At 40.9% G+C, this 26,267-nt stretch overlaps 1 protein-coding gene across 4 annotated transcripts; it reads right to left on the bottom strand.

Moving 5' to 3' along the window:
* Positions 1–219: 219 nt before the first annotated feature.
* On the bottom strand, positions 220–25,003 carry palm1a (paralemmin 1a). 4 transcript variants are annotated; one of them, XM_038297247.1, is made up of 11 exons: positions 24,985–25,003; positions 19,173–19,251; positions 10,870–10,909; positions 9,437–9,517; positions 8,451–8,578; positions 5,711–5,774; positions 5,564–5,585; positions 5,429–5,497; positions 5,263–5,337; positions 1,794–1,925; positions 220–1,415 (listed from the first exon to the last, which is right to left on the bottom strand). In XM_038297247.1, exons 3-11 carry the CDS (start codon positions 10,903–10,905, stop codon positions 769–771), a joined length of 1,254 nt encoding a protein of 417 aa, XP_038153175.1. In that variant the 5' UTR covers positions 10,906–10,909; positions 19,173–19,251; positions 24,985–25,003; the 3' UTR covers positions 220–768. The 4 variants fall into 4 exon arrangements, with proteins under 4 accessions (XP_038153175.1, XP_038153176.1, XP_038153177.1 ...); XM_038297248.1 differs by having other exon boundaries at positions 5,263–5,328; XM_038297249.1 differs by lacking the exon at positions 1,794–1,925.
* Between the last annotated feature and the right edge of the window lie 1,264 nt (positions 25,004–26,267).

Here is a 26,267-nt window from a genome sequence, read left to right as displayed (position 1 = left end):
TTAGATGGGCTACTGTATAAAACCTCAAACTCAATGCTATTTTTGAATTGAAAAAGCTTCTTCGATGGGAAGCGAAACGTCTTCAAACTTGGAAACAAAGTCCAGTGGATTGTTTTTAATTTTCATTTTTTCTTAAATGACTATGACCTGGATGAATGAGAATCTTCCCCAGCATGTTTCAACTTGTGCTGGATCCTCTCTGTTTCAAAAACTACTCCCTTTACATTTGTAATAATCTTTATTTTTGAATCGGTAATCAGTAATTTTCACATAAACAGTTTCCAGTATAGCCAGTAGGAGTCGCCAAAGGGGCCAGTTAGTGAAAACAAATGTGTGTGAGGCCTGTAGTGACAGTGGATCTTAGCTCATTTTCACAAAAACTGGTTCCTTTGTAGTTGAGGCCCCTGATCGTTAGCAGACTGCAAACAGGACGCGGTTCTGAAGCAGGAGGATTAGTTTAGAGAGCACACCTCTACATTTCACCTGCAGCCTTAGGCCGACATACACAAACTCCCATAGGTTCATGTTAACTTGGTTTATTTCCTCTATGAGAAAATGGACATCAAGCATACAGTTAAGAGGGTAATGCTAACATATCAATGCTAATGCACTTAGGTGTTCTAAGCTTGAAACAGGAGGCGTGTTAGAGTGAGCGCAGAGTAGAAAATCATATAAAACTGGTGAGGTAAAGAGGAAGTGATGTCATGTAGTTAAAGGCAGGGAAATGGGTGGAATTGGTTAAAAGAGTCTTAGGGACATTTGGATGGGTCACATGATGCTGCAGCATTTACATGGCTTCTTTTTCTTCCCCACTACCCCACTTCCCTCTAACGCCGCCTCCCCATTTGTCGCCACCATTGATTCTGAAGATTTGGTGGATATGGGTTGGGCATCAGGGAGTGGGGCAGCGGAGGTGTGAGGGTCAGCGCTGGTGGGGCGGGCAGCAGCGGGGGCTGCAGAAGCAGAAGCAGGTGGATCTACCTTTCCGTTAGTGTCATCGAGGAGCACCAGCTCTGCTTTAACCGTGCCCTGCAGCCCCAGCACCTTCCTGGTCTCGTCCTCATCCTCCACGTCCTGATATCCCATGAACACCATGGTGACTGGGTTCTCAGCACTGGCTTCAGCAACGCTCGATTCACCACGTTCTTTGGTCTCCAGCCCGGTGATCTCTGTGGCTGAGTGCGGGGCAGGGGTAGGACTGGTGCCTGGCACACGGCTAGGTACTGGGCTCAACATTGGACTTGGACCTAGTTCTGGTTTGAGGTCTGCATCTCTTGGGACCTTTCCTGTTGGTAGCGAGGGTTTAATGGTGACAGGTGGTGACATCAAAGAGGCCTCGTCAGCTTTATGGATGAGCTCTTCAACGTCAGAGGAAGTGAGCAGCTGGCTGTCTTCTCCGTTGATCTCATGGACAACTGGGGGAGAGGGAGAGAGAGCTTAGAGCGGGTGGTATCCCCAGGAGAAAAAGGGCCAATAAAAACAAAGACCTGGATGATATGACAGCATGCTTCACTGAGTGTTTCCCTGAGCTGCACTGACCCTCAACCCGCTGAGGTCATCAAGAGGTCAGGTGTGGATCAGATTTTTGTGTTTTCATGTACTTTAGGAGAAAGACTCAAAGTCCCAATGCACGTCTGATTCAATCCTCCTCATCGTTAGGCTTCTCTGGTCACTGATGATAATAAGGGGTCAGTGATGAAGAGGATTCATCAGGCTCCCCTCTGAGGCTGCCCGTCTCATCACATAAAGTAAGTCTGATTGTGTTTATCTCACACTGGCGTTCAACCGCTAACCTTTTTGCTCGTCTTCATACACTTTGACCCCTTGATCTGACAGGTCAACAGGAAGTTTGGTGTTAGTGGACAGAACCCTGGTTTCTCCGGTCAGTTTGTCCCGCTCTACTTTAATCTCCACTGAGTACATTGCTGAAGGACAGGAAGTTGATAGAGAAGACACACAAGGTTAACATACAGGGTTAATCAGCAGCTACAACATGCAACAGGTATTAGTAGGAAAAGATAGGCGCCTGGTTGACGCATGCTAGTACGCTTCCCCCCACTGTACCTTAACTTCTGGCCAACCACAGGGTGAACAGACAGTGAGTTTACAATATCAAATATCATGTAGAATTAGAAAACATAGGCGCTTCAATATTTCAAAGCCTTTTCCTGTCGTCCAGTAGTGACAGTAATGTCTTCCTTAAAAGTAGTTCCCAGTCCGTCAATTGCAGTGATGTTTATAGGTCAATGTCAATAACTGTTTATATTTGCAAACCTTGGCCAGTAGGAGTAGACCGTGTTTTTTCAGCACTGAACTGTCCGCATAGTTACAAAACTCACAATAACCATGCCGGTAACATTTAAAACATTTATAAACATGTAATAAACATTTATTAAAATGTAATAATCTTCATGAAAATGTAATGAAGCTGTTGTTAACATATATTAAAACATTCGGCAACATGTAGCCAACACTTTAAAAGTACTGTGCTGTTAACATTTAAAACATTTATTAATTTAAAATGAACCTTTATAGAACTGTTATAAATGTTTATTAATATGTAAAAGAGTTGTTAGTAACATGTATCGTATTTTCACGACTATAAGGCGCACTTAAACGTCTTTTTTTCCCCTCAAAATGTGCAGTGCGCCCTATGTGTGTTGTAACTGCGACTTTTGAGACCACCTCATTGAGGAGATGATGAAAGAGTGGCTGAATGTAAGGAGACCAGGTGTTTTTTTTCCACTCATCACCATTAATCTGTGACTCCGTGCGTGCCCATCTCACAGCTGATGTGAAAAACATGGTGAAACAAATTAAGCTGTGCTCGCTGTTATTCAACCGCTCGACATCGGTGTGAACCGGACCCAGCAGGTGCAGCAGAAGCAGCGTGTTTACATGCAAAGTCAATGGTTGACGCGCGTATAGGCGCAGCAAAAGGTCCCGCAGCGCGTTTTAAGCAGCAGGCACTGCGCGGGAGCGTTTAAGCATCTGCCAATGCGCTGCTGCTGCTCGAGATGGAAAAATTGAAGTTTTGCTGCTGGACGCGCCGCATCAACCAATCAGAGAAGCTGATCTGGGAGCTGACAGCGAGACAGACACATCGCTCTGATGACATATGATATTAAGGCAAATGAAAAAGGCTGGATGGATGAGGAGATGATGAAAGCGTGGCTGACGCAGGTGTATGTGAGGAGACCAGGTGTTTTTTTTCCCACGCATCACCATCGCTGTTAATCTGTGACTGCGTGCCCATTTCACAGCCGATGTGAAAAAAAAGGTGAATCAAATGAACGCTGTGCTCGCCGTTATCCCGGGGGGTCTGACAAAGGAACTTCAACCGCTCGACATCGGTGTGAACTGGCCGTTCAAAGTAAGGCTGCGAGCGGCGTGGGAGCGATGGATGACACACGGAGACCAGTTTCAGGATAAGTGGAAGGCAGCGCCGGGCAAATTACGCCACCGTTAGCGGATGGATTGTAGATGCTTGGACTAACGTGTCTGCTGGAACTGTTGTTCGAGCTTTCGCAAAAGCAGGCATTATTTCTGAGGAGCCGCGCGGCACTGAAAGTGACTGACAGCGAAGAAGGGGAAATTGGCATGTGTGATTTAGCGCAGCTGTTTAATTCAGAAACAGAGGATGATGACTTTGATGGGTTTGATTAATACTTTGTAATAAATACTTGAATAAAGCACAATCATACTCAGTTTTGCTCCCGCTCTATTTTTCTACCTGAAAACTTAATTCAACAGCAGCCTCTGGGCCGGGTCTCCTCCGGTTTCACGTGTTTTTCATCTAAATAATCTAAATCTTGCAGCTATATTTGCTGTGATCAGTGGGAATAAAGTAGTTTTAATATGTTTTTAAGTGAGAAAGTCCACCTGAAAACTTCATAATTGCAGTCAGTTCATCCAGATTATTATCCTGCCTATACTATTTCTGTCGGAGGTGCTCAGACCCCCACATACCAGCGGTGCGCCGACAGTAGAAATCCCTTCAACAGCAGCCTCTGGGCCGGGTAGCCTGCGGGTTCACCGCGGTGGCTGGCAGGTGTTTTTCATCTAAATAATTTAAACTGCAGGCACCAGGATACCGGCAATTAAAGGGAAAACATTCCGTCGGCAGGTTTCAGGAGTTTAATTTAATTTAGAAGTGATCACAGTGCTCTGTCATCTGCGATGTGTCTGTCTCATGGCCAGCTCCCAGGTTTGATTAATACTTTGTAATAAATACATGAATAAAGCACAGTCATACTCAGTTTTGCTCCCGCTGTATTTTTAAATACGCAGTAGAGGTATTTAAACGTAGTAGAGGACATGTACCTGTATATAAAAAACGCGCCCTATAGTCCGGTGCGCCTTATGTGTGTGTTAAATACAGTAATGGCACACTTAACTGAGACTGCGCCTTTTAGTACGGTGCGCCTTATGGTAACATGCAAGAAATCTGTTGGTGACATGTATTAAATGTAGTAATGTTGTTGTGCTGTTATCATATAAAACTTGCCTTAACATGTATTAACCCTTGTAATTAACCAAATGTAACAAACCTTAATTAACATGGAATAGAGCTGTTATTGACATGTAATAAACCTGTTAGCATGCACCTATTTACATAATGAGGTTCTTTAAACAAAAAAAACCTTTGACATTTAATAAGCCTTCATTAACTTGTAATAAACCTATTAATGGCTAATACAGCTGTTTTTGTTTTTAACGTGTAATCAAACTGTCAACATGTTATATACTATTACATTAGTCCAACACCATTAACATGTAATAAAGACTTTAACATGTTATAAACTTGCTGTTTACATTCAATCAACCTGTTGTTACTATGCAATCAATGGGTTTGAGTATGTTATTGAGCTAATAACATATAAAACCTTTTTAAACCTGTTATAAACTTTCATTAACATGTGATAAACCTGCTGTAAATATAAAATCCACATGTGAACATATTATTGCTGGTAACATATAAACCCCGTAATAACATGTAAAAATAAACCTGTAATAAACATGTTGACAGGAAATAAACCTGTTGTTAAGATGCAATAAACCTATTTACATACTGATGTTCTGTTATCTATGACATGTAATAAATCTTCAATAACTTGTAAGAAACCTGGTAACATGTAACTAACTGTTTAAATATAGGTAGTTAACATATAAAACCTTAAATAATATGCAATTGAGCTGTTAAAATGGACATTATTATGTAATAATCTGTTATAAATAAACTGTTGAATTTTTCTGACTCACCTTTTTTAAACTCTCCCGGTGCATCCCTTGATTGGCTGATTTGAAGATTTTTGTGACCTTTGATCTCTACGGGGTCTCATGGGAAAAAGGTAGCAAAGAAAGTGTGACGTCATCATTCTTTACTGTAACAGCTTTACAGTAATATGATTGTTGAAATCACTCTAACCTTGGATCATTTGAGCTGGTGGCTTAGAATCAACCAGCTGGATTTTGCTTTGACCTTTAACCTCAACAGCTGTTCAGAGACAGAAGTCAGATGTAAAAGTAACAGAACAACAAGAAGACAGAAGAAGCAGTTTACCTGGAACAGGGTCTGGCATCACCTGGAGGCAAAAGAACAGAAAGTAGACTTTCACAACCAAAGCCTCTATTAAAGAAACAGGAAACAGCTGAGGCCTCTTTTAAAATAAAATTATCCTTGTGAGATTCGATGAACATGGTAACTTACAACAGGGTGTGTTATAGGCTGAGAGACAGATCCAGTTTCCAGACTTAAGACTTCCTGCTCCAGCCTGCAGACCAAAAAGGCATAAAAAAAACTCATGGATACCCTTGATCAAAAGTTTTAATTCCAAAATTGTGCTGCTTAAGCTAACTGCACATTTGAGTAGCTCCTTTTTTACTAATGGTGTTAAATACTGTGAAATTGCAAGGAATTTGACCAATATTTTTATCTCTAAATATTTCTAAAGCAAAAATAACACTTCAGAAATTTCCGCAAGTACCAGCTCAGTGGAAAAAAGGGTGCAGAGGATGCACAGCAGGAGGTAGGAGAAGAAAGAGGAGCAGGAAGTTTAAGCTGTCTCCTCCGTCAATCATTATGAGCATTGTGAGATCTTTAGGAAATAACTTAGAAGAACTCTACGAGCTAGCAAGGAGCAAGCCAGAATATCACCAAATCCAGCTTTATGTGTTTTTTCTGAAACATGGCTGACTGATCATATCCCTGATTCCAGCATCTCTCTGCGAGGCCTTCTGACCATACGAGCAGACAGAGATTTAAAGAAGAGCGTAAAACTCACGGGAACTCACAGTAACATGTCCATCTTGGACAAGTTACTGTGAAGATTTGTCACTGCAGCCCAGATATTGAACTGTTGGCAGTGAATTTTGGGCCATATTATTTGCCCAGAGAGTTTAGGTGTTTTCTTTGGTAATTATTTACTTTCCACATTCTGCTGATGACAACACTGCATGTGACATAATCATTTTTGCTGTTAGCTAAACTACAGATACAACAACCAAATGCATTTGTAGCAAACACTGGTGATTTTAATCATGCTTTACACTCTTCTACACCGCAAATATTTCAACAGTTTGTCAGCTGCAGTACCAGAAAAAAACCAACATCAAATCTGTTTTATGCAAATGTCTTAGTGTCTCCGAAGTAACTCTTGTGAAATCTTCACAATCAGTTTTTTTCTCTGTTCAGAGTATAAGCCACTTTATTAGAGACAGTCTGCATTAAATAGAACTGTGAGAAGATGGTCACAGGAAGCTGAAGAAGCCCTGCAAGGTTTTTTGAGGACACAGACTAGAATGCACTGTATCAACCACACAGAGAGGACATCAATACAATGACTGAGTGTGTGAAATACTATATAAACTTCTCTGTAGACAACAGCATCCCCATTAGAACAATATAAAGCTTTCCAAATAATAAGTTATGACACAAGTGATCTAAAGGAATTGTTTGACAAGAAAAGAGCCTTCAGTAAGGGAGACAGTAAATTATTGGGGAGTAAACATAGAAGAACCTTAGCGTCAACAAAAGAGAAAGCAAGGAGACACAGGCGGAGGCTGGAAAGCAAGCTCTACCAGAACAATATCAGAGTATTGTAGGTGATGAAGACGATCACAGTCTTCAAGCAATAGGATGAAAGTCTAGAGAAAGCCCATGAACTAAAAATTCTTCAAACGGTTGAGTTCAGAAACAAGCTTAACTTTGACCCAAATCTTCTGACAAGTTCAAAAGACGGTGCTACACCTTCCTGTCTCCAGAAATCAAGTCAACAAGCAACTAGAGAAACTGAAACTGAAAATAAGTCATCAGGTCCTGATAGTGTCAGCCCCAGAGTCCTGAATGCCTGTGGAGCAGCTATGTGGGATTTTACCACACCTCTTCAACCTTAGTCTGACCCAGAAGAAAGTTCCAATGATGTGAAAGACCTCCTGCCTTGTTCTAATTGCAAAGAAATGTCAGCCAACATTCCTCAGTTACTATAAACGCATTGCCCTGACATCCTACATCATGATGGTCCTAGAGAGACTCTTGCTGCTCCATCTGAGCAAGAATCCAAGCAGCTAAGCTATCAGGACTCCTTGCAGTCTGTGGAGTTTGAGTCGAAAATGCAATCATACAACTGCTTAAACAACCTCCCTCTCATTTAGACTAGGCAGCCACACTGTGACGATCATGTTCTTTGATTTCTCCAGTGCATTCAGCTGGACTTACTTTGTCAGAAACCTCAAAAGCTACAAGTCAACAACACCTGACTGAAGGTTCAACCATCTAATCAAGCAGTTAACAGTACAGGCACACTACAGGGGACAGTACTCTCATTGATTTTCTATACTCTGTACATCTCTGACTTCCAGACTAAGTACTGGAGTACTCGGGTGACTCTGCAGTCATTGGGTGCATCAAAGATAGACAAGAAGCTGAGTACAGGGAGCTTGTGAAACTTTTTGATCATGAATGTGAAGAAAACGAGGGAGATAATTGTAGAATGAACTGGAGACTTGAGATGCAACTGTGAAGTTGTCTACAAGAAGGGACAGAGCAGACTGTAAATCTTTAGGAAGTTTACTTCCTTCAGTATTTTTACACCTTGACAAACTTTATTGTCATTTTGTATACACAGTGTATACAAAACAAAAATTTGTTTATACAGCTTTCCGACAGTGAATGAGCAGCAGCTGAGCAGTGAAAAAGAACAGGAAGGTGCTGGATATCTTATAGGGATTGATGATTTTCTACCACCATCTGCTAGAGTAACAGCAGCAGAACAAATGAGCTAATAACAAAGCCAATAACAGAGGGTGGCTCTGTTCTAGGAACTCCACTAGTACCTCCGGAGATGGTTTCAGAAATTAGAATTTTTAATATATTTTTGATTTAATTTGAATTGAATTAAACAGGGTGTTTCTGATATATGGAAGCAGATAACTGTTACACCAGATCAGACCTTCTGATGGACTCTTCCAGGTTCCTGGTCTTAGCCTCGTCCTCCGCCAGTTGACTCCGTACCCGATCCTGATCTGGGCCAGAGGTTGGAGCTCCTTCCAGCAGCCAGCGCTCCCTCAGAGCCTTTGACTGAGGGTGAGACAACCGTAAAAAACATTTACCACTTGGCTGATTAGCTGCCTGTGTCTTTCTGGAAATAGGTATTGCAGTGCATTTCTTTCCCTTTGTCTCTAGGCAGCCAGTAACATTACCAACACTAGTTGACATGACAGAACATATACAACTATGGCTTTTTTGTGACATTTTAAAGTTTTCTGTGTTAAATGAGAACATAACAATCCATCCATCCATTTTCCGTCATGCATATCCCAAGACAGGTCACGAGGGGTGCTGGTGCCTATCTCCAGCTGTTTATGGGCGTGGACGAGAGGCGGGGTACATCCTGGACAGGTTGCCAGTCCATCGCAGGGCAACATAGAGACAAAAAGTACAAACAACCATTCACACCTAAGAAGAATTTAGACAAGTCAGTTAACCTAACAGTTAACCCACAGTCTTTGGACTATGGGGGGAAGCCGGAGTACCCGGAGAGAACCCATGCATACTAAGGGAGAACATGCAAACTCCATGCAGAAAGACCCTGGGCTGAGAATTGAACCCGCAACCTTCTTGCAGCAAGGAAGCTGTGCTATCCGCTGCCCCACTGAGCGATTGTTAAACCTATGATTGTCTGTTTAACCATCCTCGAGGTTAAACCGAAGACCACATCCACTCTGCAAAACACCTCTTAAGCCGCACCCATCGAGACACACATTTTAGGCCACACCTACTAAAATGTTTGAAAACTGCCTCAAATTGCTTTTTTTTTTTTGCCTAAATAAAACAATGTAAACCCCACACCTTATTCAATCAAAGCAAAATGATACAGTATCTGGGGACATTCATTGATACAGGGTCTGTGCGAGCAACTGGAAATGTGGAACAAACCTTCAGGTGTTGCAGAGCTCTCCTTTCATCCTCCAGTTGACGACACTTGTTTTCTAGCTCAGTTTGCCACTTTCTCTTCTCCTGAGGCATGATGGGAAAGTGAGTCAGTTTGCACTGTATGCTTCTGAGTTAAGAAAATCTCTTGGCAGATATCTTAAGACAAATTCTTTACTACGAAGGCATATATTTCGGCTTGGTAAGCTGGGTGATAGATGCTTGACATTTTGACTCTTCCTCTCGCTTCCAATTTGCCTGGAAGCCATGGTTAACTGTCACCCAGCTTACCTTATCATTTGATAAAAAGAGCATCTCACTGGTTGTAGTCCCCTCTGTCTGTTTAACTGATCTTGGCAGACCTTTTACCACCACCTGTTGGAGAAGCTGTAGCTGGATAATTGCTTCCAGCAGTACTTCTGTCTGTCCAAGAACCAGTATCAGGATTCTTTTTCCCACAACACGGGGGACTGATTAACCTCCAGTTGATTTTTGAATAATAATAGTTTGTCTCGGAGGAACTCTTTAACTCTAGCTTAAGAAAGTTTTTTACTAAACAGAAAACAGTTCTGGTGTCACTAAGCATTCACCCTACAGTGGACCTACCCACAGATCAATATCTTAAAGTCAAAGGTTCTGTATTTTTAATGCTTTTATTCTTATAAACAGATTACCTGGTTCCTTTAGAGGTTTGTTGATCATTTTAATGTTTATTTACCTTTTGTGGAATCTCCTCTCCTCTAAGTTTATTAAAGCTTTTTGATTTAGCTCTAATCCCTGCTCTCTGACTGTCAATTGTGTCTCTTTCTGAGTGTCTGAATAAAGCTGGCCTGGTTTGAATGCAGAGCAGGGAAGGTGTCCGTTTCCACTTAGCCCAACCAGATCAATACCTGGATCAATGTGACACTGCCCTTAGAACAGTTGCTGCAGTCAAGCTCCTTCCTCGAGGGCAGAGAGACTGTCTGGGCTCTGGGTCCTACTTACAGATCGATTCAAACCTCTTAGAATAAAACTGCTGGGCCTTGGCTTCAGGCGTAAAGTACCAGGTAGTAACAAGGATTTAGTCAGACCTTAGACCAGTTCAGAACTTTAGCAGAATGGGTCAGTCTGACCCTGAACCCTGACCGGATCTTTTCCTACTTTTAAAAGGATTTTACTTTCTCTAAAGTGATCAGTTTAGGTTGGATCTGTCCCTGGTTCATGTTGGACAGAAGTTTGTGGTTCTGATTTTCTTCCTGAATAATCTGGGACCACCTGCAGACATGTCCACAGAACCAGACCTTCCATTATCCGGTTTTGATTCACCAGCTCAGGATGTCACTGTGTCCTGAGTTTAAGACTGATGCCACCCTGGTTCTGTCTTGTCAGAGCAAACAGGTGAAAACTTCATGATACTATGACGGTTCTATTCAAAGCTACAGTCAGACTAAAACACTCACTGCGAGAAGCTGCAGACGGTCCTGATGAACCTCCATTTCTCTGAAATATAAAACAGAAAATAGTTAGAGTTGGTTCTGCTGAGCTAATAAAGTCTGAACTCAAATGTTCTGGACCACACACAGAGAGACTGGTTTTAAATCCATACAGCAAAGAAGAAAAATGCAAAAAATGCCACAGAATTTTAAACCAAATCAGTTTCTGTAAATTTGGATATACCTAAAAATAATAGATAACGTTGATGTTTGGGCAGTCATTGTTTTCTCTTAGAGCAGAACCATCCTAAATAGATGTTCAGCCCAGGAACCTTAAAGTCAAACAAATCCACTTTTCTCTTCAGAGCAGCCCAGAGAACCATGTCCTAGTGCCCTCACCGATGAACATCTAATCATAGAAACTATAGGGTGTGGGAAAGCTGAAGCTTCTGATGTTGAACATGCTGATATTTCCTGCAGCTGAACTCATAAGGGACTTTGACCCTGAGCGGCCCAGACCTGCCAGGACCCTCTCAGACCTCCCAGGACCCTCTCAGACCTGTCAGAACCCTCTCTGATCTGCCAGGACCCTCTCAGACCTGCCAGGAGCTTCTCACACATGTAGGACTCATATGACCCATTTACAGCCTGGGTGGGCTGGGCTGGTTCACAGTTTCACTATCCCTTACATTTGAGAACCATCTCTGTGGTAACAGAATCATTAAAAGCAAGGTAGTCCGAGATGATGAAATGATTTGATTTGGACAGAAAAAACACAACCAGAGTGAGAGCGTCATGATCTGCTGTGATAGCTGGCCTTAATTACTCATGCCTTCCACCTGCTTTACTCTTTTCAGCTCCTAATTATCACTCATCTCATCCACAGTTCCAGCTATCATGGCCAGATCATTATTTGTTTTCTGTTAGTCTGTCTGTTCAGTTTATGCCACGGTTCATGTCCTGGATCCTGCTGGCCAGTGGAAAGAGGGTTTTTGTGTCTGTCTTGTCTCCAGCTCGTCCACTGTTCCTCCCCTGCTGAGTCCTCTGGGTTTTTGGCTCTTTACGCTGGGAGGATCAGTTTTAGTAAACCTGGCTCCAAGAAGGAGACCATTTTAAAGGTCCTGCTCAAATTCTGGTTCCACTTCCTGTCTCTGCTACCCTCTTCCACTGAGCCGGCCCGTCTGCACCTGATCCTGTCTGCTCCTGTGCGTGTCCGCCTGGTAACGCTTCTGAACTCTTTACCTGCTTGTGAGCTCTAGGATGCCTGGAAGCCTGGATCCTGTCTGTTCTGTCTGTTCTTGCCTGTTCTGAATCCCTGTCCAGGATTGGCTTCATACAAGTTCTCTGGGACTGCTGCACCAGGGACACTTAGTGACAAATGCGGCGTCTGTCTTCAGTCCAGTGGCTGGATTGCTCCCCTTTCCAGGGAGATAGACTGGACTGTTGAACCAGAGTGTCAGATATGCAGATCCTAGCAGCCCCACTTTAGTTTTGTTTGTTTTTCATTTAATAAACGCTTTGAGATTTCCTAGGGGTAGCGTTAGGATAATTATCATTGAAGATGGGTGAAGAAGAAGCAAGGTGCATACACAGAGCCTGCCTTTAACAGTAACAAACAGAAAGTTATGCAAAGCCGAAATTTGCAGGCGAGGTGTAACCACCCTCCCTCAAAAAACAAATACACAAAAAAACTGATCCAGCAAATAAAATCCCCAATCAAATCGTTCTACTTTACAAAGATATGCTGCATTAAGAATCTGCTCATTTTTATTTTAATTTCCCTGAAATTTGTTTTATGTTTAATCATTATTTTCCATTCCATACCAAAAATGCGGTGTCTATCCTCTGAAACCCAAGATGATTAATAAAAAGCCCTCAGTCTCATGAAAGATGACATTTGTCAAAAAAAGACATATTAAGCCCCAAAAGGAATTCAGTTTTCACACTTTATGTGAAAACAATCAGATTTATTTATCTTGTATTCCATATAAGAAATGCCTCCTTCACTGAACCTGATTATGAGTCAAATGAAAAACGAGACAAAACAAACTATCAGTCCCAGGGCTTAAGGTGCGTCCTTACCTGCACGGTTACAGTGACCGTGTCTCAAACATGGCTACAATGACAGAGACGGCTTGTTTAAAAGCAGCTGTGGAGTTAAACAGAGATGGGGGGCCTGGTGCGAACAGGAACAGGTGAGAAAATTCAGCGCCATACCTTCAGCTGAGGTTAGCATTAGACTCTCAATGCTGAGTCAGACTGTGCTAATCAATTATATTCACTCAGCAAGACATGACTTGGAGTATTACGCTGCAAAGCACCATTAGGGTCATGATGAGTCACAGACCTTCAGCCAAGCTACCAACAGATGATAACAGAGGAAGCATCTTCAAGCTAATCACTCCTCCAGAGACAGATTATTAATTCATACAGAGCAGTCATCTCCATCATCAAATAACAATTCTTGTGTAACACCAGTGTGAACACAGACAAGAAAAAAATCACATGAAGGTATGGAGGATGATCTTTTATTTTTGGGTGGATCATCTAAATAAGTGGTCCTCCTACCTGTCAATCATTCTGGTGATATGTTTACATAAGGCCGTCCTACGTGCTCGTCCCTTTAGCGATTTTTTGTGCGCATGCGCACTTTCAGGCATAGCTGTACGGTTTCAGACAGTCATTGAAGCTCACCTTTCTCACCCTGGTTCTTTGAAAATGGCTGAGGGTCATAAGAGAAAAAGTGTCTATAAAGTGTATGAGTAAAACAGAAAGGCCTCAGAAGAGGCAGATATATCCCGGACTGCTTTGCGCGGAGAGCTCTGCTCACGAAGCATTATGGGATTTGCTGTCACTGCAGCCCGCTGTCGCCATAGGCTGCCGCTACCCGACAGCGGCAACTAATAACAAAGATGGAGCAGGCACCGCGCAGTGGACCAACGGAGAAGTGATCATCTGTCTGAACGATAAGTTAACTGAATTCACTATAAGGTCCCCGCTCTATATAGTGATTGAGGGATTTAGGGATTAGGGCGGACGTTCAAACACAGTAAGCTTGTATGAGCTATGAGAAAAGCAACTTCTAAACAGTGTGCAGGGGGATAAATGTGCTTGTGCACGCTCTTGCACATGTGGAGAGGGCGGGGTCTTTTAAAAAATTCACGAAAATCCTCCACAATACCTTTAACTGTAGCTGCAAATTGATTGCAAATGTCTGCATTCAGCCATAAAGTTATTTTTGTTTAAGTTTTACTTTTCTCCGTATGAAGTTAAGCTTAGCTTAGGTCATACATGGTTTCAAATTTAACATTAATCTTCATTTAATGATGATTATGGGTTATGGCTACTGCTCTCAGAACATATTGATGACTACGTTAAACCAATTTATGTAATGATGACTTCACTAAACCAACTTTTAACCCATTTAGAGAACAGCAATTAACCTTAAGATACTTTGCTAAAGTTACTATCCACAACCAGGTTTCAGAACGCTGAGTAACGGCTGTATATATTGAATCAAGACATTTTCTCAACCAAATTCTAGCGCACTATGTAAACACTAATATTTGGGAAATTTAAGTGTGTTGTAAAATGCAGCCTTGAAATAAAAAAAATATTTGTTACTGTGTTAGAAGAAAGATTAAGTCTTTTTTATTGTTTGACATTGAACAGAAAAGATGCAGAATAAATACAAAGAAAACAAATCTAGACTATCGCTGGAAAACAATGACAAGCCATTTCTAAGGTGTGCTAAATTAGCCCCACTTCTTCACCTAAAGTTACACCCTTCTTGTTATGGATTAGGCCTACTTAAAAAAAAAAAGCTACACTACTCATGCAAGCAGTTTTTTTTTCTAATTTACACAATAAGAGCAGCATAAAATAATTATGAATATGCATTATAGCATTATAATATGCTGAGACTGGTGATGCCACCTACTAGCAATCAGTAACATGCTTTTTTCAGGTCAGCGTCGTCACGAACCGCCTTGAATTTGTACCTGAGGAAGCGAGTCTAGAGAGGCTTATAGTCCATCCTCTCTGCATGTGTTCTTTTATCAGTGACTATTAGTTCTTCTGATCCAGAGCTGTGAGTGGCATTTCTTAATGTTAGCAAATTTCTACAGGCTGGATAAGAAGAAGACTGTTGGGCTAGCCCAGAACTCACATCAGCTCCATCAGGGTGGAGCTAACTTCTGATTATCGGAGATCTGAAGATTATCATGTCTCGTTGGCAGGGGTAGAGCTAGGGGGTGACCAGGGGTGGCCATGGCCATTCTTAGCCAGTCACTGACCACCCCTACCAGGTGATTTGTCCTTCCTATACAGGTGCTGGTCATAAAATTAGAATATCATGAAAAAGTAGATTGATTTCAGTAATTCCATTTAAAAAGTGAAACTTGTATATTATATTCATACATTACATACAAACTCATATATTTCAGATGTTTATTTTGTTTAATTTTGATGATTACAAATGACAACAAATGAAAATCTCAAATTCATCATATCAGAAAATTAGAATATTGTGAAAAGGTTCAAAATTGATGGCCCCTGGTGCCACACTCTAATCAGCTAATTAACTCAAACCACCTGCAAAAGCCTTTAAATGGTCTTTCAGTCTAGTTCTATAGGCTACACAATCATGGGGAAGACTGCTGACTTGACAGTTGTCCAAAAGACGACCATCGACACCTTGCACAAGGAGGGCAAGACACAAAAGGTCATCGCTAAAGAGGCTGGCTGTTCACAGAGCTCAGTGTCCAAGCACATTAATAGAGAGGCGAAGGGAAGGAAAAGATGTGGTCGAAAAAAGTGTACAAGCAAGAGAGATAACCGCACCCTGGAGAGGATTGTGAAACAAAACCCATTCAAAAATGTGGGGGAGATTCACAAAGAGTGGACTGCAGCTGGAGTGAGTGCTTCAAGAACCACCACACACAGACGTATGAAAGACATGGGTTTCTGCTGTCGCATTCCTTGTGTCAAGCCACTCTTGAACCACAGACAGCGTCAGAAGCGTCTTGCCTGGGCTAAAGAGAAACAGGACTGGACTGCTGGTGAGTGGTCCAAAGTCATGTTCTCTGATGAAAGTAAATTTTGCATTTCCTTTGGAAATCAAGGTCCCAGAGTCTGGAGGAAAAGAAGAGAGGCACTTCATCCACGTTGCTTGAAGTCCAGTGTAAAGTTTCCACAGTCAGTGATGGTTTGGGGTGCCATGTCATCTGCTGGTGTTGGTCCATTGTGTTTTCTGAGGTCCAGGGTCAACGCAGCCACATACCAGGAAGTTTTAGAGCACTTCATGCTTCCTGCAGCTGACCAACTTTTTGGAGATGCAGATTTCATTTTCCAGCAGGACTTGGCACCTGCACACAGTGCCAAAGCTACCAGTACCTGGTTGAAGGACCATGGTATCCCTGTTCTTAATTGGCCAGCAAACTCTCCTGACCTTAACCCCATAGAAAATCTATGGGGTATTTTGAAGAAGAAGATGCAATACACCAGACCCAACAATTCAGAAGAGCTAAAAGCCACTATTAGAGCAACCTGGGCTATCATAACACCTGAGCAGTGCCACAGACTGATCGACTCCATGCCACGCCGCATTGCTGCAGTAATACAGGCCAAAGGAGGCCCAACTAAATACTGAGTGCTGTACATGCTCATACTTTTCATGTTCATACTTTTCAGTTGGCCAACATTTCTATAAATCCTTTGTTTTTATTGGTCTTCAGTAATATTCTAATTTTCTGATATGATGAATTTGAGATTTTCATTTGTTGTCATTTGTAATCATCAAAATTAAACAAAATAAACATCTGAAATATATGAGTTTGTATGTAATGTATGAATATAATATACAAGTTTCACTTTTTAAATGGAATTACTGAAATCAATCTACTTTTTCATGATATTCTAATTTTATGACCAGCACCTGTATGTACAGAATTCACCACCTCCAGAGCTCGCAGTTCCACTCTAAACCAGAAGGTGGCAGCAGTGATATTCATAGGTGGAACGTCCTGATTAATTTGACATTAATTCATTTGACACGATAACTGTTAGACCATAAGCAGACAACAAAATAATTAAGTATTAATACCAGTACTCTAACACTGAAGATGACCACACAATTCTTTTTGTTCCAGACCAATGTTTGTATTATTTGGGTGAGAGAATGGTGAGTCATTAGTCTCTGTAAATTGGCTAAGAATCTTCTATGTAACTAGAGATAAACTGTTCAACCTATATATGAGTATGTTCTTCACCATAAATAATTAACACAATAGCTATAGGTGAATATATAAGAGTGCAGGATATTGGTGGCTGCTGGTCTCTGAAACAGTGGAGGGTCAATGGTTAATTAAATCCAAACATAATATGTTGCATTGACAAATGGTGAAACACATTACAACAACTGGTGAAAATAGCTGTTGTGAAGTGCTGTGAAATTATACTAAGCTCCAGAAACCACACCAAGAGTTCAACACAAAGCGACTGTTGTGACTGAATAATCGCTTCTTCCTCCCGTTTGAGTCTCATGAGGAAAACCTCACCTCTGTCCGGCCACTGTTAGACTATTGTAGGGATGAAACAATTTATCGGATTAATCATTATTTACCAAGTACTGAAATAATCGCCAACTATTTTAGTAATCAATTAAGCGTTAACTGGAGTATAGACACTGTAACACATGCCTTTAGCTTACAGAGTGACCCACTTATATCAAAAATTTGTGATTTTCTTTTTAACATTTTGCATTTAAGATAAAAAAAAACATGTTTTCATCTGTCAATATTTCCTATCCTACTCCTCAAATGGAAAAGTTTTAGTTTCACCTGGTTTAACTTCATAAAAAATCTTCTTTAATGAACCTTTGGCTATGCGATTTATCAATTAATCGAAAAAACAATCGACAGATTAATCGATTTGCAAAATGAATTGTTAGTTGCAGCCCTAGTATTTTGTCAATCAGCATTGAGCAGTCAGCTTTCTGACCCACCACCAGACCCTCCCTGCTCCATAGACTCTATAAGAGGTTTAACTTCATTAGAAGGGACAGGTTTTTGCATGTTATCAAATCATAGCTTCACTTTCTCCTTGGCTGACTGACAGGCAGCGTCCTGCAGCTCCAGAGCAGAGGGAAGACCCGGTCAGAGAACAGGCTCGACAGCTGACTGAAGCGCAACATGCACATGAAATCAAACACATTTTAGCACATTTAAATCAATTTAATGACTCCAATTCATTAAGTTTAACGATGCACGTTGACCAATAATTTTATAAAATTTACAGGGGAGGTTGAGCCTCCCTTGTATTCAATGAGAAATCACCACTGCTGTAGGTTTTGTATTTGCCAGGGTTTCATAGATTGGAAAATATGGATGTTGTGCTTGTTTATTGCCCTAGTTTGACCCCGAACTGGTTTCAAAACCTTTCAGCCATCCCCTAAGAGCTCATTGATCCCTGCCTGGTCACTTTGGGGATTTTCAGGTTATGCATTGTTACCTCCTACCTTTTTGTAACTGAAGCAGCTCATGCTTTTACTCTGAAAAGCTTCCAGCAAGTCATGCTCCCTGCAGGAAGCCACCTTAATGGGTCACATTACCCACAAACCCAACTGCCCAATAACTAATATCAGTCACTGCTGCTCAGAAGAGCAAAACCACATTAAGTGAACATTTCCATTAACCTTGTGCCCAAAGAATCTAAAAATAAAATTCTAATATAATAAATGCATAGCTTTTGAAATATTGAAAAAGAAATATTACTGCTGATTGGAAAAGGTTTGGTCTCTAAGATCAATGTCACAATTAATGCCCCTGGAAAGAAAAAAATCAGAACAAGCATGGATTTAAATAAAGAAATCTGGAAGTAATTTATTCAATCAACAGATGTAAAAAGGGTTTATTTGTACTTTTTTTTTATTCTACTTGCATTTTACTAGGAGGTGTAACTAATATGCAGATTCCATTTAGGTACACAGCATTAGAGAGAAATCCTTTTCCTTTTATGTTTATGAAAATATTAATTGTTAAAAAAGGTTTTATATTAAACCTAATGTTTCTTAATAAATTATCTGAAGTATGAAAACTTTAAAACACATTTAGGGAGAAAAGAAGCTGGGACCTTCCTAACCGGCCCCCCCACAGCGGACTGGGACCAGTTCTGCCGCAGAGGAGAAGTCTGGTGCGGCACAGTGACGTCACTGCACGCACACATTTACAGGCGCGCGCATTCTCAAAGAGATAACATTAATAAAAAAGGTTTAATAAAAAGGAAGGTGAGGATGAAGAGGACAGAGAAGAAGAAATAAAGCAAATACTCACCATAGATGCAGATCAGTCCGCTGCAGCTGGACCATGTGATGCTCCTCCGAGAGACAAAACAGACCCGCCCACCGGGAAACTGGGAGTGGGAGGAGAGTCTGCATCAGGGGAGGGTCTGATGCTCCAAACCCACATGACCTACAGTTGAGAAATGATGCATCTTCTCTGCTTCTGATCCAAATCCTGATCTAAATAAAAAAAGATGTCTTCACAGGATCTGAATTTAATCACTTGTTATGACCTGATTATTTTATATTGATGTAAACAATAATACTGCACTTCCCCCAGCTTTAAATCTTTGCTCTGTCCCAAATGATTTTCATTCAGTCGATGAACCAAATTAATATATTGAAATTGAACCAACCTAATATATTGACTTTTAACTAAATTAACATGAAATAATGTTTGTATTAAACACCAGTTAGTTCATTGAAATATAACCAAATTATAATTTTCACATTTCATTTGACTTTACTTCAAAAATAATTTCCATTTTCCATCTTACAAGCTCTATTAAAAAAAAAAACATCAGGCCAACTGATTACTTTAAATGTATTAATTCTTAATATAGCCTTAAATGGTGTAAATCCAGGTGGTGTAAATTGACATTAACTAAACTCTGCAAGTGGTAGCAGTTAGCATCCGTCTCAAAGATGCTCACCTCAACAGCCCAGTGGCGTAAATATCTGTAAGCAGAGAAAGCAGTTTCTTAGGGGCCCCTGACCTCTTAGGGCCCCCATCACTGACTCCTGGTTGGCCCCCTACGCAGTTGTAGACTAGGACTTCTCTTTGCAGATGTAATAGTGTGAAAAATTCCTCTTAAGGCCATGTAGGAGCCATTTGTCTTTTCCAGGGGGCGTATTTCATTTTGAGTTCTGATTGTTTGATGGGGGATGGGGTTATTTAAGGTCAACCATGATTCTGTTCAGGTGTTGTTAATGACAGGAGGCAACAGTTTTATACTGTGTTTGGTTTAGATCGATGTCGAATTTATGTATTTTGTAAGGCAATTAGTAAAACTATGGACATTGTTGTGTTGATAAATGACTTTATCATAAGTCAAAGTAAAGATCGGCATGATAGTCTTAATTTAGCACACGTAAAACCAACGCCTTCAGGAATGACAACCAGTAGCCTAAAATATAGGATTTAAGCCGCTACAACCCACCTGATACTGAAGTGACTGACCGCACCGGACCTTATTTCTACCCCAAACACATGGCAGATTTGAAAATGATGGTGAGCCGTTTAAACACGACACCAATAGCAAAGATGACAGTGGTTCTTTTAAATACTATGTTAATAACTGTGTATAGTTCATGTTTCAAACCGCAATAAAGATCTTAAAAGAACAATGCATTTGAGTATTTTATTTTTTACACAAAGGTAAGCATCTCCCTGAAATTAGTTTTTGGAACTTGGGATGTCTGTAACATGTGGTTGTGCGCTGTCACCAATGGTCCCATTCAAGGTGCGCTGTCACTATTTTTCCGTGTGTGATCATATACTACTAATTGTAATTAAATAATTGTATCTCCTTGGCCGATTTATGGAACCGTCACCGTATCCTGAACCTTTATCACGTGTTGTACTTCATATGGGGCCTACCTAGATAATGCTGCTTACGGGCCTATTGTGTCGTTACGCCATTGTAACAGCCCTCCTGCTCTTTATAACATAACACTGGAGGCTCCCGCTGCCAGTGACGGCGGGTATCCAGTATTTAACTTGGTCTCCACACTGTACCTTCAAGCAAAGTTTGTTTAGCTCTGGATGTAGCCCGGTTGAACAAGTGAGGGCTTTTGGCTAGCTATTGTTAGCGATACATTGTCATAATGTTATCAGCAAATGCATAATCCCTCTCAGATGTCAGCTAGCTAATATTAGCCAGATAACTAACCAGCTAGAACTTTGATTATATGCAACTGCTTTGCTACTAGCGTTAATTTATGGGCGGAATCCCCCCACTATGTAGAGACGACCAAAATGGCGCTCTCTCACGGTCTGATACTTGGACTTGATGACTTGCCCTGACTGCAGCGTGCAAAGCGCATTTCACATGTGACTCAAACAAAAAAAATAAAATACATGCAGGTCATGAATAAATATATACATATTGAGAGACATCGGAAACTTTGTTTTGGGTCCTTTGTACATGTATTTAGTTCAGGTTAAATCAAACTTGACGTCTCAAAATCCAAAAAGAATGAGTTACACAATTCAATAATTTTATCCAGTTTACAGTGACAGTCATTAGTTTGAATGAACATGTTACACTTTTTTAGTGTAGAACCTTTATTTAGTTTTCCCTCACAGATTCATATCTGAGTTATTGGTGGAGGATGAGCACCTGTAAGGGATAAACTGCTGGTTGTATATCAAACAGGTTTTAGGCATCGAGAACCAGCTGTTGGCTCTAACTCCTGCTGATCAGGACTCAGACCAGTTCTAGATCTTAACACAAAGTGTTTCTCTGCTAAATGATTTGATTTCGTAGTGATTTATCACACAGTAAACTAATAAACCAGACCTGCTTCTTTATTTCACTTTTAGTTTTTCCCCTTTTCATTCTGAGCACCAACCTTCTCTGGAGACAAAGGTTAAATGTCCCGATGGTTTGCTTCACATCAGCTGTTATCAGCCTTTTATTCTGCCTCAGCTGATTTATTTGGATCTTCAGAACCAGCTGTTGCTGTTTTGACCAGTGAAAATAAACCAGGAGGAACAAACAAGAAGCTAAAGGATAATCTTCAGTTATTATCACGATATTGAAATATCACTATATATTGCGATATTTTAACCAGCTATCAAAACAAAATGTTCAGATAAAAAAGCAAGTGCTGTATACAGGTGCTGGTCATAAAATTAGAATATCATGAAAAAGTAGATTGATTTCAGTAATTCCATTTAAAAAGTGAAACTTGTATATTATATTCATACATTACATACAAACTCATATATTTCAGATGTTTATTTTGTTTAATTTTGATGATTACAAATGACAACAAATGAAAATCTCAAATTCATCATATCAGAAAATTAGAATATTACTGAAGACCAATAAAAACAAAGGATTTATAGAAATGTTGGCCAACTGAAAAGTATGAACATGAAAAGTATGAGCATGTACAGCACTCAGTATTTAGTTGGGCCTCCTTTGGCCTGTATTACTGCAGCAATGCGGCGTGGCATGGAGTCGATCAGTCTGTGGCACTGCTCAGGTGTTATGATAGCCCAGGTTGCTCTAATAGTGGCTTTTAGCTCTTCTGAATTGTTGGGTCTGGTGTATTGCATCTTCTTCTTCACAATACCCCATAGATTTTCTATGGGGTTAAGGTCAGGAGAGTTTGCTGGCCAATTAAGAACAGGGATACCATGGTCCTTCAACCAGGTACTGGTAGCTTTGGCACTGTGTGCAGGTGCCAAGTCCTGTTGGAAAATGAAATCTGCATCTCCAAAAAGTTGGTCAGCTGCAGGAAGCATGAAGTGCTCTAAAACTTCCTGGTATGTGGCTGCGTTGACCCTGGACCTCAGAAAACACAATGGACCAACACCAGCAGATGACATGGCACCCCAAACCATCACTGACTGTGGAAACTTTACACTGGACTTCAAGCAACGTGGATGAAGTGCCTCTCTTCTTTTCCTCCAGACTCTGGGACCTTGATTTCCAAAGGAAATGCAAAATTTACTTTCATCAGAGAACATGACTTTGGACCACTCACCAGCAGTCCAGTCCTGTTTCTCTTTAGCCCAGGCAAGACGCTTCTGACGCTGTCTGTGGTTCAAGAGTGGCTTGACACAAGGAATGCGACAGCAGAAACCCATGTCTTTCATACGTCTGTGTGTGGTGGTTCTTGAAGCACTCACTCCAGCTGCAGTCCACTCTTTGTGAATCTCCCCCACATTTTTGAATGGGTTTTGTTTCACAATCCTCTCCAGGGTGCGGTTATCTCTCTTGCTTGTACACTTTTTTCGACCACATCTTTTCCTTCCCTTCGCCTCTCTATTAATGTGCTTGGACACTGAGCTCTGTGAACAGCCAGCCTCTTTAGCGATGACCTTTTGTGTCTTGCCCTCCTTGTGCAAGGTGTCGATGGTCGTCTTTTGGACAACTGTCAAGTCAGCAGTCTTCCCCATGATTGTGTAGCCTATAGAACTAGACCGAAAGACCATTTAAAGGCTTTTGCAGGTGGTTTGAGTTAATTAGCTGATTAGAGTGTGGCACCAGGGGCCATCAATTTTGAACCTTTTCACAATATTCTAATTTTCTGATATGATGAATTTGAGATTTTCATTTGTTGTCATTTGTAATCATCAAAATTAAACAAAATAAACATCTGAAATATATGAGTTTGTATGTAATGTATGAATATAATATACAAGTTTCACTTTTTAAATGGAATTACTGAAATCAATCTACTTTTTCATGATATTCTAATTTTATGACCAGCACCTGTACTTTCATCGTCTTCGTACCATCAAACATTATCCGGAGATTTGGTTCTACTGACCCTGTTGTTGATGTGAGAGATGCTGTGGAGGCTTGCAGGGACAAGGTTGGAACAGAACGGAGAAATGCTTTAAGTTTCATGCTTTGCACGCGTGTCTCCACTGCCTTGATTCCCATCGTGCTTCATCTACATTCCCTGGTAATGGTTTTAGCCATGCAGGAAACTCATAGATGGATAGCCCCTTTTTTGCATTGAATTTAAACTTCTCCATTTTGTCCAGATAAAAAGTTAGTGGCACATAACCCGAAGGTCCGGCCACAAAATTGTTTTTATTGGTTCCGCTATCGGGACGGAACCAGTAATGGTTAAAGCAAGCGGTTCGGTAAATGTAAGAAAAATAATGTCAATTATTTTAATGTTTGATATGGATTACAAAAATAAAATCCTACTTCAAGACCTATGAAAGACAGATTTGAAACATTTTAATACCAATTAAGGCCTTGAATTTATATGAGAAAATTCAATGCCTTTTAAGTCTTTTTAAGGACCTGCGGGAACGATCGATATATCGGGCTGATGAAACTTACGATATGTTGCCAAATAGATTTTTTTTATCTCATCACTCCTAGTTTGCACCTTCAGACTTAATTCTCTTATCAGCTGCTGTTGATCCAGCTGTGGTGATCATCTTAGACAGGAACATCTGGAATAAACCTGCTGCTTTCAGTCCAGTTACCGTCACATCCTTGACCTATAACTTATTAGGATACACAGATCTGGGATTCCTCAAGGTTTTGTGGTTGGAACCCTTTACATCTACAACTTGTTGTGAGTTGGCGCTATATAAACTAATTTGAATTGGTATTGAAAGCAGAGCTGTAGTCCACCAACAGGGTCATAATGTAAGGTACTGGGGAGTCCAGGCACTGCAGGGTGTTGTTCATCATCCATAGACCTGTTGGCTGAACGGGGATCCAGAAACGCCTCTCTATAAGACATTCATAGGACCGCATTATGATAGAGGACAGAGTGACGGGTTTGGAGTCATTTGTTTTCAGGTATGAAGGTGGAGGCTTTAAAGCAGGCTGGCACATGCAGTGTCTCCAGTGAGGTGTTAAAAATCCTTCTTAAAACCAGGAACAGCCAACTGGCACAGTCCTTCATGGTGGATGCGGAGATACAGCAATGGAAGAGATTCTATCTCCTGTTCTATAAGAACCAGGAGGGTTTCAGAGATCCTGACAGGTATGGGCCATGTAGACCTCTCAGACTATTTTACATTATCAGTAAATAATTACTTCCTGCCTGGCAAATCAGGAGAAACTATTGTCAAATCCTTTAGCAGAAAAGTGACTCACCTGAACAGGTAAGGTCTCTAGGGGTCTTCATCTGATCCGGTTCTGCACCTCTAGACCGGGGAACTCCAGATCATGCAAATCACAATAAAAGCCAAGACACAGACTCTGTTCAACAGCTACTTTTATTCTGAAAGGTCACCCCTAGTGTTTTAGGACAGACACTGACTGGGGGGGAGGGCAGGTAAAAAGCAAATCGTCAGAACCTCATTAGCAGGTTTTGATAGGAGCATGACAGAAGTGTCTCGTCTGTTTTCTAACAGACCTTCAGGATGAGTCGAGGACGAAAACAGCCTGCAGCTTTAAGAACAGTCGCCGCCCTAAAGGACACTTTGTGATATTACATTAAATTAAATAAATAATCTGAAACGTGGGACACAGTCGGATTCAGTCAGATTAAAAAAAAACAACAAACAAATAAAATATAACAGCTACAGGAATACTGATCTACCAACTACCCTCCTACAGCTTTGAAGTACCCCAACAATGCCTGCAACTGCTACAGCAGATGCAGGCATTGTTGCAACTGCTACAGTACGAGGGAGTGTGGGGAGACAGAACGTTCTGAGGTCAGTTCAGGTGGAAGAGGCGCCACCTGCTGGATCAGGACCTTCAGGTGGAACAGGAACTAAAAATCATGAGACCTGAAAGATGAGCAGTTAATATGGACACCAGAACCTTGGAGGATCCAATTGGATATACAGATAAAACAACAGTGATCTACTGAGTCAGACAGAACCAGGATGTAAATAAGAAATGGCCTCTCGTGTGTTCACTAACAATTTTCAGAATTTCAAAATATGAATGGGAATCTGTCAGGAAATATCTGGTCTGGCTAAAACACAATCGCCCCCTGCTGACCCATTGATAGTACATGATTAGATCCTTTCAGCACTTTCTTCCTAACATCAGTCCAGTTTGTGAACAGTTAACACAGTTATTTTCATTGAAATCTGTATGTTTAGTTAAATTATCAGGGGTTTGAACTTTTTAATTTTTCTTCAGAGCCAGCTGATCCAAAATGGAATTAGAAATAAAATCAGCCAAAATATGGAGGAATCTAAAACCACAAACAATACCCTGTAGATTATCAAAATTGCAGCTAAAAATTCAGGATCGGTGTGAATATTTATCTCCAAAATTTGTCTGTAATTTAATTATCCTCGCTTTTTTGAATTTCTCGGTTATATGAACACAAACATTCTGCAAGTTCTTGTTTTTCGGGTTCAAATCATCAAATTTGTGAACCCCGAGTTTCACAAAGTACAGTACTTGAGCATATTTAA

The sequence above is a fragment of the Cyprinodon tularosa genome, unplaced genomic scaffold, assembly GCF_016077235.1.
Source record: "Cyprinodon tularosa strain WSP-4 unplaced genomic scaffold, ASM1607723v1 ctg385, whole genome shotgun sequence".
In the NCBI taxonomy this organism is placed as follows: Eukaryota; Metazoa; Chordata; class Actinopteri; order Cyprinodontiformes; family Cyprinodontidae; genus Cyprinodon; species Cyprinodon tularosa.
The sequence above is the reverse complement of the archived record's forward strand: the minus strand, read 5'-3'. Positions and strand labels throughout refer to the sequence as shown.

Excerpts from the sequence above, each read along its gene's own strand:
- palm1a (XM_038297247.1), bottom strand. The coding sequence starts at position 10,905 with ATGGAGGTTCATCAGGACCGTCTGCAGCTTCTCGCA. Across the intron at positions 9,518-10,869 it reads ACCGTCTGCAGCTTCTCGCA|GAGAAGAGAAAGTGGCAAAC; the intron begins GTGAGTGTTTTA and ends ATCATGCCTCAG. Across the intron at positions 5,775-8,450 it reads CTGGAAGAGTCCATCAGAAG|GCTGGAGCAGGAAGTCTTAA; the intron begins GTCTGATCTGGT and ends TTTGGTCTGCAG.